The following is a 16,175-nucleotide window of genomic DNA, read 5'->3' on the forward strand; positions in this document are numbered from 1 at the left end:
AAATACTATTAATCAATCTTCCATATTAATTTACATTTATTCTTTTTTTTTAAAAATTAAAGTTTTGAAAGAATATATTCCAATGCAAAATGTTTGACCCTACAAAGCCCCACTCCAAAAAAAAAAACAATACTATAAATTCCAATCAGATCCCTTGAGATTCTCAGGTAACCAAACCAAAAGCTTCAGAGGAAAATGGGACCTTTTCTCTCTTGTACTGTCTGATACTGACAGTTCTCTGCATCTATTGGTCTGATCCCCACTCTCTGTCATAGCCCTCGTGATTTCTTTCACTCCGGTTTCTCATTTAATCCTCGCCAAAACGATAACTTCCTTAACAATTCCAAACGAGAACACAAAACCCGCCCCCCTAAAGATTGAAACTCTTGACATTATTTACTCATCACCTCCGTTTTGAATTTGACCCAATAATCTTTCTCTCCTTGTTCTTTCGTTTTCGAACCTCTGCTCTTCTTGTAGTTATGAAGTGCTTTCATTTCACTAACGGGGAGAGGCGGGACGGGGGAGACTATGGCGGCGGCGCTGCCGCCGTTTCGAGGGCGTCGTCGAAGGTGATGTGGACGAGGTCATTTAGCGTGGCGTCGAGCAGCGTCGGTATGAGTCGTTCGGAGTTCGACTCCCAGTCGACCAGGGACTTGGCCTCGGATTGCTCGACCGTCGGTTGTTTCTACGAGTTCCCGACTCAGCGTCGAGCAAACGATCTGCGGTCTTTCACATTCGCCGAGCTGAAATCAGCTACCCGAGGGTTCAGTAGAGCTCTTTTGATCGGTGAAGGCGGGTTCGGATGCGTTTACAGAGGTGTCGTTAAAGTTCCTGATGAAGCTAACGACGGTCGTGATTTAAAATTAGATGTCGCCATCAAACAACTCAATCGTCACGGTTTCCAGGCATAGCCTTCTCTCATTCCTCGTCGCTTTCCCATTTTACACATATCCATTTGAAATATATAACTTTTTGATGTGTTCAATTTAATTGCAAAATAACTGTATAATCCCTAATATGAGAAAGCTTAATCTTGCTTATGATCTGCATAACAATGTAGTTGTATTCATTAAGAATGTTAACATTTGTTATTATTAAAGTATGAATCATAGTTGAATATCTTTTGCTTTGCTTTGCTAGTATGCAGGGGCATAAGGAATGGATCAATGAAGTCAGCCTTTTGGGTGTAGTTAAGCACCCGAATCTTGTAAAATTAGTTGGATATTGTGCTGATGATGATGAGAGAGGGATTCAGAGGCTTGTGGTCTATGAACTTATGCGTAACAAAAGCTTGGAAGATCATATCTTGGCTCGGATGCCATTGTCATTGCCATTGCCCTGGTTGACAAGATTGAAAATTGCTCAAGACGCCGCCCGGGGTTTGGCTTACCTGCATGAAGAAATGGACTTTCAGGTATACCTTTTAAATGATGTCTTAAAATCGCAAAAATTAGCTTCAATATTTACTGTCAACAATGCGGTTTGTGTTTCGCTTCATGATTTAGGTTTGCTTTTTATGATTTGTGCACTGCAGCTAATATTTCGAGATTTCAAGGCGTCGAATGTGCTACTAGATGAGGACTTCAATGCGAAGCTCTCAGACTTCGGGTTGGCTAGACAAGGACCTTCCGAAGGATTTGGCCATGTTTCTACAGCAGTAGGTTAATCACCTTTGTTTAAGCTATAGTACTATTTTTAGATGTCATGATATCTGATTTAATAGTTTAGGCCTTAGAAATTTAGTTCTTGCAGAACTTTAGTTGTAAACTACCATGTTGAGATGCCTTTTTAAGTTGGATTCCTGGATACTAATAGCTGCTTTTACTGTTTCAAAAAACTTTATAAGGTTGTCGGAACAGTAGGTTATGCTGCCCCCGAGTATGTGCAAACCGGTAGGCTAACTGCTAAGAGTGATGTTTGGAGCTTCGGGGTGGTTCTGTACGAGCTCATCACCGGAAGGCGAGCACTAGAAAGAAATCTACCTCGAAGTCAGCAGAAGCTCCTCGAATGGGTGAGGCCTTATGTATCTGATTCGAAGAAATTTCACCTTATCATAGATCCTCGCCTCGAAGGACAGTATTGCATCAAATCCGCCCAGAAAGTAGCATCCTTAGCGAACAAATGTTTATTGAAAAACCCAAAGTGTCGTCCTAGAATGGGTGAAGTGGTTGAGATGCTGGGCAACATCATTAGTGAGACTTCGTGTCAAGATGGAGGTTTGACTGGGTCAGTCCGTGAAAATGAAGATGTAAAGGAAGAAAGTGGAGTAGAGATGGAGGCCGAGTCTACCAGGCAAGGGCACAGTTACCTGAAGAAGGTTTTAGATATCAGAGAGAGAATCAGTTTAAGAAACAAATCAATTGGGAAATTAGATTGGAGAAATTGGACACCCGGACTGGTGAGGACTTGGTGATGACCGTTGACGAGATCGCAACCGGGGAAGAGAAATAGATAAGCCTTTCATACTGTTCAATGAGTGCATTATCAAATACATAGTAGAATGAATTATATTGATACTGTTTTAATTCGTTTCTAACTCCACTGTTTAATGAATGGATTAGTCGAGTTGTACATGTTTTCTAAGCAACACTTGTTGAAGTTTTTTTGCATCACATCACAGTATATAGATAAAATTGAAATGGTCTAATGAAGATTTTTCAATAATCATAACAAGTTGTAGTCTATGCAAGTGATATCACGTTTTGAAAAATGAATTCTTCATGGGACCGGTAGCTGATCCGCTGCACGAATTTTCACCTCTTATGAATCCGGAGTCCAACAAATTACCTAAAACGTCTCAACTTTCAAGCCAATCGAAAGCAAAATCTTATATTAAATTATACTTTTCCATCAATCAATTCCATCCATTTTTTGACTGGTATTTCAGCAGCAGCAGCCAGGGCTTTGATATTTGATATACAGAAGTAACCCATGGTTCATAACTTGGTGCAATTTTACCTTCCGTAAGTGTCCAAAACTCGGGATTATATTAATTTTTTTTAAAATTTAATAAAACTTTAAAAATATTACTTATAATATCATATGACACTAATTAATAAAAAATCAATTGATTTTTTTGAGAAAGTGACAACTAAAGAGCTAACTACTGTGGAGTTCTTTCATCCTGGATCATGTTGATCACCGTGTGCGGTGGTTCGTGGAGTAGGTGCATTGCAAGTTCACCAGGGGATGCTATCTTTGTTATTGTACCTGCTACTTGGTTATCTTTAGAGGGAACATAACTGTACTGAACTAACTAACCTCTTCTTTCAGACGTGTAACATATGGGTTGTGTAGCGGTGTTGTTATCTTCATTTCTGAGTAGGTGATAAGCTTCCTGACGGCTTGCAAGTTCACCAGGGGATGCTATCTTTGTTATTGTACCTGCTACTTGGTTATCTTTACAGGGAACATAACTGTACTGAACTAACTAACCTCTTCTTTCAGACGTGTAACATATGGGTTGTGTAGCTGTGTTGTTATCTTCATTTCTGAGTAAGTGATAAGCTTCCTTACGGCCTGTTTCTACTTCTAACATATGGGTTGTGTAGCGGTGTTGTTATCTTAATTTAAGTAAAAAGATCTTAAATAATAACCATGATTCTGCTTCATTGGTTTCATTGTGGTAGCTACTCGTTCTCACGCGCCACTTCTTGTCATGCATGGTTATCCATCTTCAACTTCAACAAGTTTTGAAGCTCAATTATTTTGTTTATTGCTTTTTGTATCTCTGTCTTTTTAATTAAGTAAAATAGATGCATTTGATTTCATTTGTTTTAATTATATTGTAATTTGTCGTTTGTTGTGGTCTTACGGTAATAATCTTAACCTTTTATCCTGAAAAAATAAAAATGAGAAAGTATATATAACAAATGAAAAAGAAACGATTTTTAAATCTCTACTATTTTTTATTTTGTAAGGAAGGTGGTTCGAATATAGTGGAGATGGTGGGGGTATTTGACAAAATTGAAATTAGAAAGTTTTAGAGTAGATTAAATATTAAATCATTGTTCAATGACTTATTTGATATTTTAGCAATAATTTAGGAATAAAATTAAATATCAATTATTTTTTTAACGTTGTCACGTCATCATTTTAACGAAGATGACAGTAGAGTGATCATTTTGTTACAAATCGATAATGTGAGTGGTCATTTTGTTATAAATAGATAACGAAACTTCAGTGGTGAAAACAAAAACTTAGGCATGTAAACGAACCGAACGAACACGAATGAGAATATGTTCATGTTCGTTCGTTTAACTTTAATCGAACAAATGAATGAACACGAACATAAACAAACAAACAAATTCTTATTCGTGCTCGTTCATTAAGGAATTTAGTTTATTCGTGTTCGTTTATGTTCGTTCATTTAAATGATAAACAATCACAAATGAACGAGCATAAACAAACAGATGTAAACGAACAAAATAAACGAGCAGTTTATTTTTCAACAGCAGTTTTCTAGAAGATTTAGTCAGTACCTTCTAAAAGGTGGACGAGCATAGATTTATTTTTAATTTTAAAGTTTGAATTTAGAAAACATTTGGAATTATCTTTAGGATTATTTTTCTTTTAATTTCTATGTTTATCTATGATTTTATAGGCTATAAATACCCTCTCAGGGTAAGTATAAGGACACAATTCAGATTTCATTCTTCTTCTTGCATCTGGTTTTATAAAGTTATTTTCTTTATTTTTAAGTTTTATTTTTAAACATGTTAAATATGATTTTTTTTCATGCTTAGCAAATTTTCTTATAAGTTGAAAGACTAAGCGATGACTCAATTTAATATGTGAGAATTGAAAAGCACCTAACATCTTTAGGATGTCACTCTCAGTTTTTTGAAAAACTTGGATAGGTAATCAACCTATCATTTAAAAATCAAAACGCTTTCTTTTCAAAAAGTCGACATTGGTCAGGATGTTATTCTGATTTAAAGTTGGGAGGAAAGATCGGCGAATAGCAAATTCGACTTCCTGTGAAAACACTAAGTGGCGGTCTGTTAAGGGAAACTGAGATCGGGATCGATTCTCAGAGAGACAATATATCCGAGTCGGACTTTTCCTAAACTAAAAATGTTTTTGCACTAACGGCGATTGACGTAGTTGGTTCAATTAAAAACTGTTCAAGAATAGACTTTATCGATTCTTTCATCGAGTCCTCATCTGAAGACAAGCTTGAATCCGAATCATCTAAAGAGTAATCAAACCAAAGATGATCTTCCAAAAATTGCTTGAAATATTCTTCCAACAAGTGCATATTTTGGTTATCATATAACTCTATCAATTAACCTAACTCCTATTTATAGTTTAAATTTAAGAAAAATGAATGTTGGAACTCGTTATCTTTAGGTGATGAGTTACAACTACTTTTTTCAAATCTAAAACGACTATAAATTTTTAAACAAAGGAACCACTGTATTTAAAAAAAAATTCACATAATAATCTTGAAAAAAATATTTTTTAATAGAATTCGTCACTAAGAAATATTAAAATATTAGACCTGAAATAAAAAAATTATATTCAAAGTGAAGAGTTCTTCCAGCACCGTAGAAAATACTGTAGATTCCAAAATAATTTGTAAGATACCCTATTGGGCCAAAAAAGGGCTTTTGATGCCATTAAGTAATTACACCTTTTTTGGACTACTTTCAAAGGTTTTGTTTTGCCATTTCAACTTCATTCTCCATTTCATAAAAACCTGTTTTGTGGTCATACAAAAGTAATTACACCCTCTTTGTTTTTCTTCAAAAGTTGGCTCACAATTGCAACAAACAACACTGGATAATCTCCAAGGATTTACAGCACTTCACACATTCCCCTTGTTAAAGGTGGAGCTTGCATTTTTATTGGATTGGTTTTGATTACATTAGCTAAAGCGAGAACTGTACAATCACCAAGAGGCTTACAAATGTATATGGCTGAGCTGTGAAAATTGTTAAGAAAACACCTCGAAGGGAAGCAGCTTTCATGGTGTGGGTTATCAGGCATAAAGAGGGGAAGCAGACGGCCGAGGGTATGCAGCAACGCTCCTTCCATTGTTAGCATCACCGGTACTTCGCCTGCGTATCCGGGCTGCTTTGCTAATATTATTCTGATTACCTCCCGATTCACCAGAATCCTGGAGCTGCTCCAATGTTGTTACAACCTCATTCATGCGCAGTCGAAATTTGGCTTCGGTAGACACGCATCGCAAAGCAAGTCTTGAAGGCTACTTCCATTGAATACTGGCCTTCGAGACGGTTATCTACAACACGGAATATTTTACGTTTGTTGGTCAGGAAAGGTCTTGCCCATTCCACCAGATTATGCTCTCCAGATGGTCTGTTCTTGTCAACCGCTCTGCGGCCAGATAACATCTCCAGCAGCACGACTCCGAAACTATAGACATCACTCCTAGCGGTCAAATGACCTGCGTTTGGGAAAAAAATGTTCAAAGTTACGCTATCCAGACTCCACAGGTGTACCAAAGCTGATGAAAACCAATTAGGCAAACTAAATGGAGCACCTGAAATGGAATCAGTAAGTACCTGTGGCTAGATACTCTGGAGCTGCATATCCATACGTCCCCATGACTCTGGTAGAAACATGGCTCTTGTCACCTGTTGGTCCATCTTTGGCCAACCCGAAATCAGAAAGCTTTGCATTATAGTTCTGCAATGACATGAAAAAAAAAGTTCACAGAGGTGTTGATGAAAGACGGGGTTTTCAAAAAATTATCAAATGAAAAAAATACGTCATACTGAATCAAGCAAGATGTTGGAAGTCTTGAAGTCCCGATATATCACTTTTGTTTCCGCACTGTGAAGAAAGGCAACCCCCTTTGCAGCACCAAGAGCAACCTTCATTCTAAGGCTCCATGAAAGAGGTTGGAAATAAGAACCCCCTGGTACAGAAAATTCAAATATTAAGGTAAATGGATTTGTTCAATTTCATAAGAAAAATGGCAAAGAAAGAACTCACTTCTGAATAAATGATTCTCCAAGCTGCCACGAGGCATGAATTCGTACACCAAAAGACGGTGTTCATCCTCTAAGCAATATCCAATCAATTTCACCAGATGAGGATGATGAAGCTGTCCCATATAATTCACCTCTGCCTGTAAGATCAAAGAGAAACACCCAGTGAATCTCTGCACCTCGATCACGAAACATTATTCTAGGACCTTTAAAGCAATTAAGGAAACTGCACAAAATTGGCTGTCACCATACACAGAAAGAAGGATGAGGTGAAGTGAAGGACTCACCAGCCACTCCCTATGACCTTGGAACCCTTCGTGGTTAAGCCTTTTCACAGCAATGACAGTCCCAGTTCCAGGCTTGGCAGCAGTTAATGAATTTTCATCCATCCACCCCTTAAACACCGAGCCAAAGCCGCCCTCTCCGAGCACACTATCAGGACGAAAGTTCCTAATGGCCATTTTGAGATCAGAAAAACTGAAACTCTTCAAATTGGGGGACTGTAAAATATCACCCTCACTCCGGGGTGTCAGAGGTGCCGAAAATGATGAGACTTTGCTGCTTGTACTGCTCGTGTCTTTCACATCGCCGCTCACGTACTTTGAACTCAGCCCTCCTGTTCGAAGATGTAATATTGCAGGCATTAGTTAATTGATATAATCCAATTTTACAAGTAGAATTCCCATTCCTGTCAAAACTCAATCTTCTAATATTTAGATTCAAACCGAAATGTTAACCAAATTAATGGAAACTAGGATAGGGTTTCAGTCAGCTGGTTAGAGATCTAGAAAAAATAGTTCTAAGGATCATGAACCATATGTCAACAATAATCAACAGAGGTGACACACTGATACTCTCAGTCTCAGTATCTCAAAGCAAGCTAGAGAAAGAATTTCTGTTTGATAGCCAAGAAAATAAAAGCATAAGAAAATTTTGCTGGAAAACAAAATTTCTAAATTGCAGCTTAAAAAGTTCAAGCCATCCAACAACCAGAACCCCAAAAGAGGAAACAACATAAAATGAAAGATATCCAGAAAAAAAGGAAGACATCACAGTACTTAATCAAGCCAATCTGAAGTCCAAAGCAACTAAAAACAAAATCAACTTAATTAATATGGGAATGTTGCTCGTAAAAAGGGAAAGAAAAGGCTGTTTTAAGAGACTCAAACTACCTGTGTTACTTGGGCTCTCGTTGATCCTGGCACTAAAGCAAATCCCCATAAAATCAAATACCCTCTTCTCCTCTCCTGCTGAAGATCTTGAAACACGGAGAAAAAAGAACGTTTTGGTTAAAAGAAACCAGAATTAAACAATGAAATTAAGCAGATATACGTTATTATAACCATAACTTATCCCTTCTATCAAGCAAAGCACCATAAAAATGATCACTTCTCATTACAACATCAAGCATGAGAATATAAAAATACATATAAAACGAGAAGCTAAGCCACCCAAGAAAGAAAAAAATAGCACACCTTTTTTTTCTGTGTAAAACAACCCAACCCAACACAAAATTAGATTAAACGAAGCAGAAAGGACCTAAGAAAGGTTTTGAGACAGGGAATTGTCAAGTTTGCAGCAAAAGCTTGAATATTTCTTGGATGGCAGTAATGGCAAGTAGCCAAGTAGAACGTGAAGAATGAATATGATGATGGATCGCAAGAGAAAAGAGAGTTTTTGAGGAAGGTGCGAAGAGTCGCAGTAATGGCGGGCCGGTCCCTCCTTTTTAAGCGTAGAGCTTTTATATCTCTTTATATCTATCTGTAGCCTTTATGGAGTGAAACCAGAGAAAGATTAGCCTTTCACCAGCATTCTCTTCATTTTTCAGCCGTTGGATTCTTTCTATGATAGTGGTTCTAGCTTCTATCCCTGAGCTCTCTCCCACCAGATGGTTTCTTCTGTCCCTGTAGCTTTCAACGTATTGACTGTGTTGAAAACTCAAAATCCAATAATCCACGAACATACACTCTTCAAAATGGATAAATAATAGAAGTACTTGGATGGCGAGATCTGTAAATATCCTAGATTTTTAAAGTTGGATTCTTTTGGCGATTAATCTTCATATCGTCCCTTCCCTCATTGAAAGAACCAAGCTGTTATCTGGGTTTTTTCAACTCGTATTTTGATATCCATCCAAAATATAAATATTAAACATTAATACTTTTAAAAATAAACTATTCCAAATGTATAATCTTATGTACTGCGTGGAACTGGTTAATTCCTGGAAACTCCATGGCAGGGATTTAGATCTTCATGCACCAACCACTTCATTTTCATTTTCTGTCATATTACAATGAGGATAACTTCACTTGCCCGGAAAGTTCAGAGCTTTTGGACACAAATGTGACAAAATTGAAAGATAATTATCTAATAATAAAATATTTCTAAACATGCCCTTCAAACATCAATCAACTTATGACATGATGTTGATGTATGGACGGTTATTTTTATAAATTTATATTTATAGGATATCCACAATATTATATAAAATTTGAATATAAACACTTAAAACCTCAATATTATCGACACAATTGAAATCTCACTACTCATAATAGATTATTTAACGCAACGCGCATCATGTATTTTTTTATAGAAGAACACTAAAGATTCATCAACTTTTTTTAAATGAGAAGTTCTATAGTGTTACACTTTAATATATAATTAAAAAAATGTTATTAATTTTATTTATTTAAATAATAAAGTCGATAAAAATACTTAAAATATTATTATTTTTATTTAAAATATTAATATTTTTTAACATTTTCGATAAAATGTTCAATAATAACAAAATCGATAAAAAATAACAAAATCGATAAGTTTTATCAATTTTATTAACAAAATCGATAAAACATCTAATAATAAAAAAACTAATAAAAATAATAATTTTTTTGATAATTTTTTTATTTAAATAATAATAAAACCAATAATATTTATTTTAAAACCGTATATTAAAAAAATCGCAATTTTTTTCCGGATTTTGCAAATCTGGGAAACTAAACAGTAAACATACCGTGACAGCTAGTGAGCTACCTAACCAGCAGCTTTTGCTTTCTTCGAGTTATATATGCCCAAGTGATGTTCCATCTTTTTTCTGTATTTCTGGAGCAGATTACAGCCGTTGGATTTGAAGACTTTTAATCAGACAATTTTAATCTTTTGATCATAAGTGGGACCCTTTCGAGAGACAACGCTCGTCTGCTTGCCCCGCATGCTAAGCTTTATAGGGGCTCCGCTCTTTATTTGCTGAGCCGAGACCGTGAACCGAATTGTACCCTGGATGAGAATTAATTACTTTACAAAAATTAATGTATGAATCAATCTATTTCAGTAAATAGAGAGAGTTATTATCACTAAAGTTTTTAGGTTAAGTATTAATAATTATATAGTATTTAAATTTTTAAATGATTGAAAATATTTAAAATTAATATTATCACTTGTAATAATTTTAGATTAATAAAAAATAAAATAAAATATATTTATTTGTTACAATTATTCTAAAAAAAATTATCGAAGTTTTAAGAAAATCAATCAATTTTGGCTCACAGCATTTGATTCCGCAATCAAATTGTTTTCATCGGTCTGATTTCTAAGAAGACATTACTGACTGTAAAATATAAAGTAAATTACATATTTAGTATTTAAATTATTAATTTTAATCTATTTTAGTGCATAAACTCTTAATTTTTTTCAAAAACATAATCAAAGTTTAATTTTTATTTTATTTTAGTACTCCATTTAGAATTTAATGTTAAGTTTTAAATTTTTTGAAAATTTAAGTACTAAAACGGATTAAAATTGATAGTTTATGTATTAAACGCGTAAAATTTTTATCGGCGGGTACTAAAATGATACAAAAACTAAACGTTAAGTATGCTTTTAAAAAAATTAAAAATTTAAATACTAAAACGGACCAAAACTTATAGTTCAAGTACTAAACCTAATATATATGAACAAGTTTACTTCTATTGCGAAATGCATTGCTGAAACTAGAGGAAATGGAATCCATGAAATTCAAAAAACAAAGCTCCGCATGTGATTATCTAAAAACTACACAAAACCATATCTAGTTTTCAAACAACAAAACTACTAAGAACGTGGTCTAGCTACATGTTACATATGAACAGAGGAAAGATGACAAAAAAATGAATACAATAGTGTGGAATAAACTTAGGACAAGAACGATCCCCACTGGAGTCAAGCTTGCCTGTTTGTCCAATCAAAGATGACGAGACATGAGTGAAATAGAGCTGAAACATTAAACATTGGAGACGGAACAGAAAAAAGGCATACTGCTGGTCAGTATGAAACTGTCTTATTAATCAGACATCGAACATCCTCAATGCGTTGCTTGACCGGTTTTCCTGGATGTTACGAATACAAATGCAGCATCCCAATCTTGTCTAGTTGGTTCAGCTACTTGACCATCCCCAAAGAAGGGAATCCAGAAGTCTTCGGAGGCATTCGTCAACAGCCAATCAACTTTCTGCGGCATGTTAACGAAATCAAAGTTCAAAGGCTTCGACTTTTTATCAGGTTTCTTCTGCTTTTTGCCCCCAGAGTTCCCTCTACCCTGCAAAACACAATTCAAGCATCCGCCAACAGCGGGTGAATTGAGAACTATGAAGTCAAGAATTGGGTAAATGTTCAGCGTCTTCAAACAAAAAGCTATTTATTTCAGTCTTACAGCATCTTCACTGCCAGAAGTCTCTGTTCCTTTCTTCTTTTTGGGTGGGGGCATTCCAGTTTCTAGATAGTACAGAACTTCTTTCTTTGATCTGAATTTTCGGCCTGAGAATGGATCAACATAATACTGCACAAGAAATGTGATCATGTATGTTATATTATCATCACATTGCCAATTATCTCACTATACAAATACAGCAGGTTGTCAACTACATTCTAACATCCTACATAAACAAGAAATGTATTACAGATATGTCAAAATGAACTAATATCAACCCAAAAATCAATATAAATTGAAAGATTTTTTCTTATTTCCATAGTTTTCTGCAACCCACAGCACAATGCATCTTGTTTCAGTGATAGAACGAAGACAAAATCTATATTACCTGTGTGTTTATGCAACTTTTAGCCTTTCAATATGCATGTTAAATTTTAGTCCATGGCTACCAAAATAAGAGTTCAAATTCCATCATTTAGTTTGCCTAGGCTTGAGAATAGAAGCAATGAACAACAAAGTTGGGTTCCCTTTTAAATCAAATTTGTAAAACCTACGAACACAATTATTTTCTCTAGTCTCAAAGTGTACGATTTGGTGGCTAAGACTGACACTTCATTCTTCAAGCTGCAAAATATGGTTATAGCTTAACCCACCAAATGAGAACTACACATGTGATATACATGTAACTCGTTATCAAATAATCATCGACTCAAAAAGAGGAAATTCGATAAAATCATAATCAATACACTAAGATTAAACTTGAGAGCAAAAGAAATCACGTTAGAGCTGAGATTTAACCTTATCGACCAGTCCAGCTGTTGCACCGGAGCTCCGAACCCTATCTTCGATCAACCATCCAGTTGGCAACCAAGTCTCCGTAGGCACCAAGCGCCGCTTTCCCTTAGACTCCGCCGAGGACGGCGAGATATCCAGGCCTTGTACCGGCGTCTCGGACTGAGCGCCATTCGGAGTCGAACCATTGGGAGGAGTCTCTGATGACTCAGCCGATTGGTTTTGGGCGTTGGCGTCGATGAAAGCTCCGGGTCTGAGGAGCGGATCGGATGGTAAATCGGTTGTGGAGGGTTGAACCGGGGTTGACATTGAGAAGAGGAAAGAGCTCGGAAGTACTTTTCGACTTTCGAAAGAACAACACTGAAGTATAACAAAATGAGACGGCACGAGATGGATTCGACTTATGATATGACGCCGTGAGATCACTAAGTGTCGCTCATTTAGGCTATCCCTTTCAAAATCGCAGTTATTAAAACCATACCAAATTAATTTTACGAGAATCGTAAATAAAAAAAATTACTAGCAGATTTTTTTTTTTGAAGATAATGTTTAATATTTAAACTTTTATTATCTATTAATAATAGTTTTAAGAAAATGGTTTACATCTAAAACTCAAATTCTGATTTAATAAACAAATAAAAAACTCAAGTTCTGATATCAAGTTACAATTAATTCATATATGAAAAATAATTTTGGTTTAAGTTCTCCATGTTTAACAACGTATCTTTAACATTAGTTACATTAATAAACAATAACAAAGAATACACACAAAATCTGCATGTACAAGTCTGACTAATTCCATTTCAAAGGCACCATATGTCCTACAAGTATGAAATCTTGTTTATTCATACATGAACTCGGATTCCATCAAGAACCCAAGGCCTAAATTTCCTGTGTCAAAACCAAATGACTTCATCTAAAAGCTCATAAAAGACCAAGTCTTCTAGGTCAAGTGCCACGACTTCTGATTCGGCTTGAAGGTTCATCCATACATTTTTCTCCATATCTCCGGCTACAATATCATCCAATGACTGGTCATGCTCTGGTTGGGATACCAGGTTTTTGCTAACTTGGGTCCACACTTGTTCAACAACATTGTTTCTCTTGAGCTTCAGTCTAATGCCATAGTCGAAAGAGAAGTGCTCGGGGAAATATGCAGGTGATTTTTCACCGATCTCAAGTAATGCCTCTTCAACGAGATGGAAAACCAGTTGGTGATTACAGTTGCTTCCAGCTTCATCAATGGTGGATTCCAGTTCAGGGTGGAATAGAATCTCTAATTCCATGAAGATGGAAGGGTCCAATGGTTGGGCCGGTGAGAACCACGTTTGGCTCCCCTCATCTTGTGTGAAACCAGAGAGCTCGAGAATGTCTTTGACGTAATTGTACCAAGGATCAGCCTCCCCATCTGGTTCAAAGAGCAGGATCCGACTGTTGTTTCCCATGGTCTTATAATCGACACTTTCCTGGCTTATTTTGCTCCTTTCTTTCTCAAAAAACTCTGTTTAGTCATCGAGAACAGATGAAAAAAAAACTTTATTAGTTGTTCATTGGTTCAATCTTAATTGCATTGATGTGCAAATTGATGTTGTAAGACAAATTTACCTTCTGACATTGAAAGCTTCGCTGTGCTGGTTATATCACTTGTATCTGAAGTTCGTTGCATAAGCTCAACTTCTTCTTCATTGAACTCACATGGTTTAGCAACTTGTTCGCCACTTTTATCCACTGGTAAACCGGTTGAAACATGGTTATTCGATCCTTTTCTTGTGTTTTCCTGCAATTCAGCATCTATAACAACTTCTGCTACTCCAGATTTATCAGTATCTTGAGGGAAACTAGTTGGTTTTGGCTCATTATGTGCATCGGTCTCCTTGTCTGCATCATTATTTTGGATGCTCCTGTTTGGGATCTCTGAAGAAAGCGCGTTGAAAGACACCTCATATAGAAGGGAGCAAAAGGATTCAAGATCAGATAGGGATGAAATCCTTCTGAAAAACTTGGGAGCATTATTCCCTCTTGATGCAACTTTATCTTCATTTCTCAACTTTAAGCTCCTTGACTGGTTCAAATTGACTTCTTTGCTTCCACTATGGTGAAACAATTGAGTGTATCTATCTAGGGACTCATTTATAGACTTTGTTCTTATCATCCTTTTCAGTCTTCCATTGTCGATGTCGTTATCATAAGCTTTGTTTGGCGGACAACTTTTGGCAATCTTTTCCGAGCTTTCCGACGTGTCTCTGTCACCTGCGGACAATGTATCTCTTGAAGAAACCTGGAGGGAGAGCTCATTGGCACTTGTACGTTGAATACTCTTTCTCCTTTCCTGGAGGATCTGCTTTATTCTCTGCTTAATATCCTTTAGACGATTCCTAACTAAATGGTTCCACCTTTGGGAATCAGATCCCGGGGATGAAGAGCTTGCTTCTTCTTTTGTGATGCTCCGAAAACAATTGTCGGTTCTCGTTGTGGCCTTTGATTTGGATAATCGAGCATCCAGAACAGATTTTTCATCCCTTCGGAATGACCATACTTCCTTCTGCTTGTGCTCAAGTGTAGTAGACCTAAGATACCCAGTGCGAGGCGAATGAGGCATCGGAAATGAGCCTGATTTTGTTAATTTTACTGCCTTGGAAGCTCGGTTTGCAGGGAAATGCTGTGAAATACCAAGCTCAGGATCCTGAAGAATATCCAGGAATAAATCTTTGTTCACCTTAAATATCTCCAAAACATCCACAGCCTCAACCTGATTGTATGCAACTTGTTCAAATTGTTGGTCCGCATTCTTTCCTTCATTAATATCAGGCTTTTTACTCTTCGTCGAGCTCGTGTCGGAGGTGTCACCTCGCTTGCGGACAAGAATGATTGGATTCATCCAACCTAGACCGAAACCTGAAGGTTCCAGATGATGAGTTGAACCACTTTGCTGCAACTTTGATCTTGTAGACTGCCCCAAAACCCAATGTTTATTATCGCTCTCTTCCTTGGCCTTCTCTTTACGTGTGGGCGCTTTGCCAGACCTTTTGTTAGTTGATCCAGTTTTCCTTGTTTGGTGTTGAACCTGTTAAATTAAGCCAGTCATTTGGTATTTTGTAGATCACCCTATCCAATATTTATACGTGAAAATCGATGAATTTTGTGTCAGCTTACTTGGATTTGTTCAGCCTCAGCATCTAATAAGTTTTGATATTCAACATGTTCACGCTCCATGGAAACCGTTTGTGGATTTGAACAGCCTGCAATTAAGAAAGAAAGACAAAACTGCTGCTAAAGCACCAGAACCATGCATTTAATCGAAATAAATCTTTGGTTTTTTTTGATAAGAATCTGGTTAAGAGATGAGACAAGGTGAGGGTTTCTTACATCTGGCACGTCTTCCTCTGTTAAACTTTCTGTGTGGGAGCATCTTTTTGACTTTGTACCAATGGTGATTGTCCAGCACGTTAAATAAGCCCCCCATGCAGCCTGGATGATAGTTCTCGAATTCAGTGTCATCTGTCTGTTCATGAAATTCCCTTCCCATCTTGAACACACCAAACTGATTCCTTAAAACTCTGAATTATCCACGGGAACAATGCTTGATTTCAACCTATATGCCAATTCTCCTGTTAAGTCTTAAAAAACAGAGGAAAGAGTAATTAAACTTCTGATGAATAACAAATTTCCTTGAGTGTTTAATCTGCCTGATTGATCAACAGAGACGACTCATATTTATGTTTGACAAGTTCATGAAAATT

At 36.5% G+C, this 16,175-nt stretch overlaps 3 protein-coding genes and 1 pseudogene across 4 annotated transcripts; 1 reads left to right on the forward strand and 3 right to left on the reverse strand.

Annotated features, from left to right (window-relative positions):
- The first annotated feature begins 402 nt into the window (after positions 1-402).
- LOC120194383 (serine/threonine-protein kinase PCRK1-like) lies at positions 403-2,541 on the forward strand. The gene is made up of 4 exons (XM_039196697.1): positions 403-908; positions 1,151-1,417; positions 1,538-1,660; positions 1,850-2,541. Exons 1-4 carry the CDS (start codon positions 483-485, stop codon positions 2,414-2,416), a joined length of 1,383 nt encoding a protein of 460 aa, XP_039052628.1. The 5' UTR covers positions 403-482; the 3' UTR covers positions 2,417-2,541.
- Positions 2,542-5,727: 3,186 nt separating this feature from the next.
- On the reverse strand, positions 5,728-8,682 carry LOC120194384 (annotated as a pseudogene).
- A 2,328-nt stretch (positions 8,683-11,010) lies between these two features.
- Positions 11,011-12,856, reverse strand: LOC120193837 (methyl-CpG-binding domain-containing protein 5-like). Of its 2 annotated transcripts, XM_039196266.1 has the most exons (3): positions 12,442-12,856; positions 11,647-11,772; positions 11,011-11,532 (listed from the first exon to the last, which is right to left on the reverse strand). In XM_039196266.1, the coding sequence occupies exons 1-3, from the start codon at positions 12,742-12,744 to the stop codon at positions 11,299-11,301; spliced, it is 663 nt and encodes a 220-aa protein (XP_039052197.1). In that variant the 5' UTR covers positions 12,745-12,856; the 3' UTR covers positions 11,011-11,298. The 2 variants fall into 2 exon arrangements, with proteins under 2 accessions (XP_039052197.1, XP_039052198.1); XM_039196267.1 differs by lacking the exon at positions 11,647-11,772 and having other exon boundaries at positions 11,012-11,532.
- A 439-nt stretch (positions 12,857-13,295) lies between these two features.
- On the reverse strand, positions 13,296-15,976 carry LOC120193826 (protein TRM32-like). Its single transcript, XM_039196256.1, has 5 exons — positions 15,802-15,976; positions 15,589-15,674; positions 14,912-15,499; positions 14,041-14,869; positions 13,296-13,936 (listed from the first exon to the last, which is right to left on the reverse strand). Exons 1-5 carry the CDS (start codon positions 15,959-15,961, stop codon positions 13,332-13,334), a joined length of 2,268 nt encoding a protein of 755 aa, XP_039052187.1. The 5' UTR covers positions 15,962-15,976; the 3' UTR covers positions 13,296-13,331.
- Positions 15,977-16,175: the final 199 nt, after the last annotated feature.

The sequence above is a fragment of the Hibiscus syriacus genome, unplaced genomic scaffold, assembly GCF_006381635.1.
Source record: "Hibiscus syriacus cultivar Baekdansim isolate YM2019G1 unplaced genomic scaffold, ASM638163v2 tig00116997_pilon, whole genome shotgun sequence".
NCBI lineage: Eukaryota > Viridiplantae > Streptophyta > Magnoliopsida > Malvales > Malvaceae > Hibiscus > Hibiscus syriacus.

Bases quoted from the DNA above. Each gene is read 5' to 3' on its own strand.
- LOC120194383 (XM_039196697.1), top strand. From the start codon at position 483: ATGAAGTGCTTTCATTTCACTAACGGGGAGAGGCGGGACGGGGGAGAC. The intron at 909-1,150 runs GCATAGCCTTCT...GCTAGTATGCAG, and splicing joins TCAATCGTCACGGTTTCCAG to GGGCATAAGGAATGGATCAA. The intron at 1,661-1,849 runs GTAGGTTAATCA...AAACTTTATAAG, and splicing joins TTGGCCATGTTTCTACAGCA to GTTGTCGGAACAGTAGGTTA.
- LOC120193837 (XM_039196266.1), bottom strand. From the start codon at position 12,744: ATGTCAACCCCGGTTCAACCCTCCACAACCGATTTACCATCCGATCCG. The intron at 11,773-12,441 runs GTTAAATCTCAG...TTTCTTGTGCAG, and splicing joins CAGCTGGACTGGTCGATAAG to TATTATGTTGATCCATTCTC. The intron at 11,533-11,646 runs GTAAGACTGAAA...TGTGTTTTGCAG, and splicing joins CTTCTGGCAGTGAAGATGCT to GGTAGAGGGAACTCTGGGGG.
- LOC120193826 (XM_039196256.1), bottom strand. From the start codon at position 15,961: ATGGGAAGGGAATTTCATGAACAGACAGATGACACTGAATTCGAGAAC. The intron at 15,675-15,801 runs GTAAGAAACCCT...TCTTAATTGCAG, and splicing joins CAGAGGAAGACGTGCCAGAT to GCTGTTCAAATCCACAAACG. The intron at 15,500-15,588 runs GTAAGCTGACAC...TTAATTTAACAG, and splicing joins CTGAGGCTGAACAAATCCAA to GTTCAACACCAAACAAGGAA.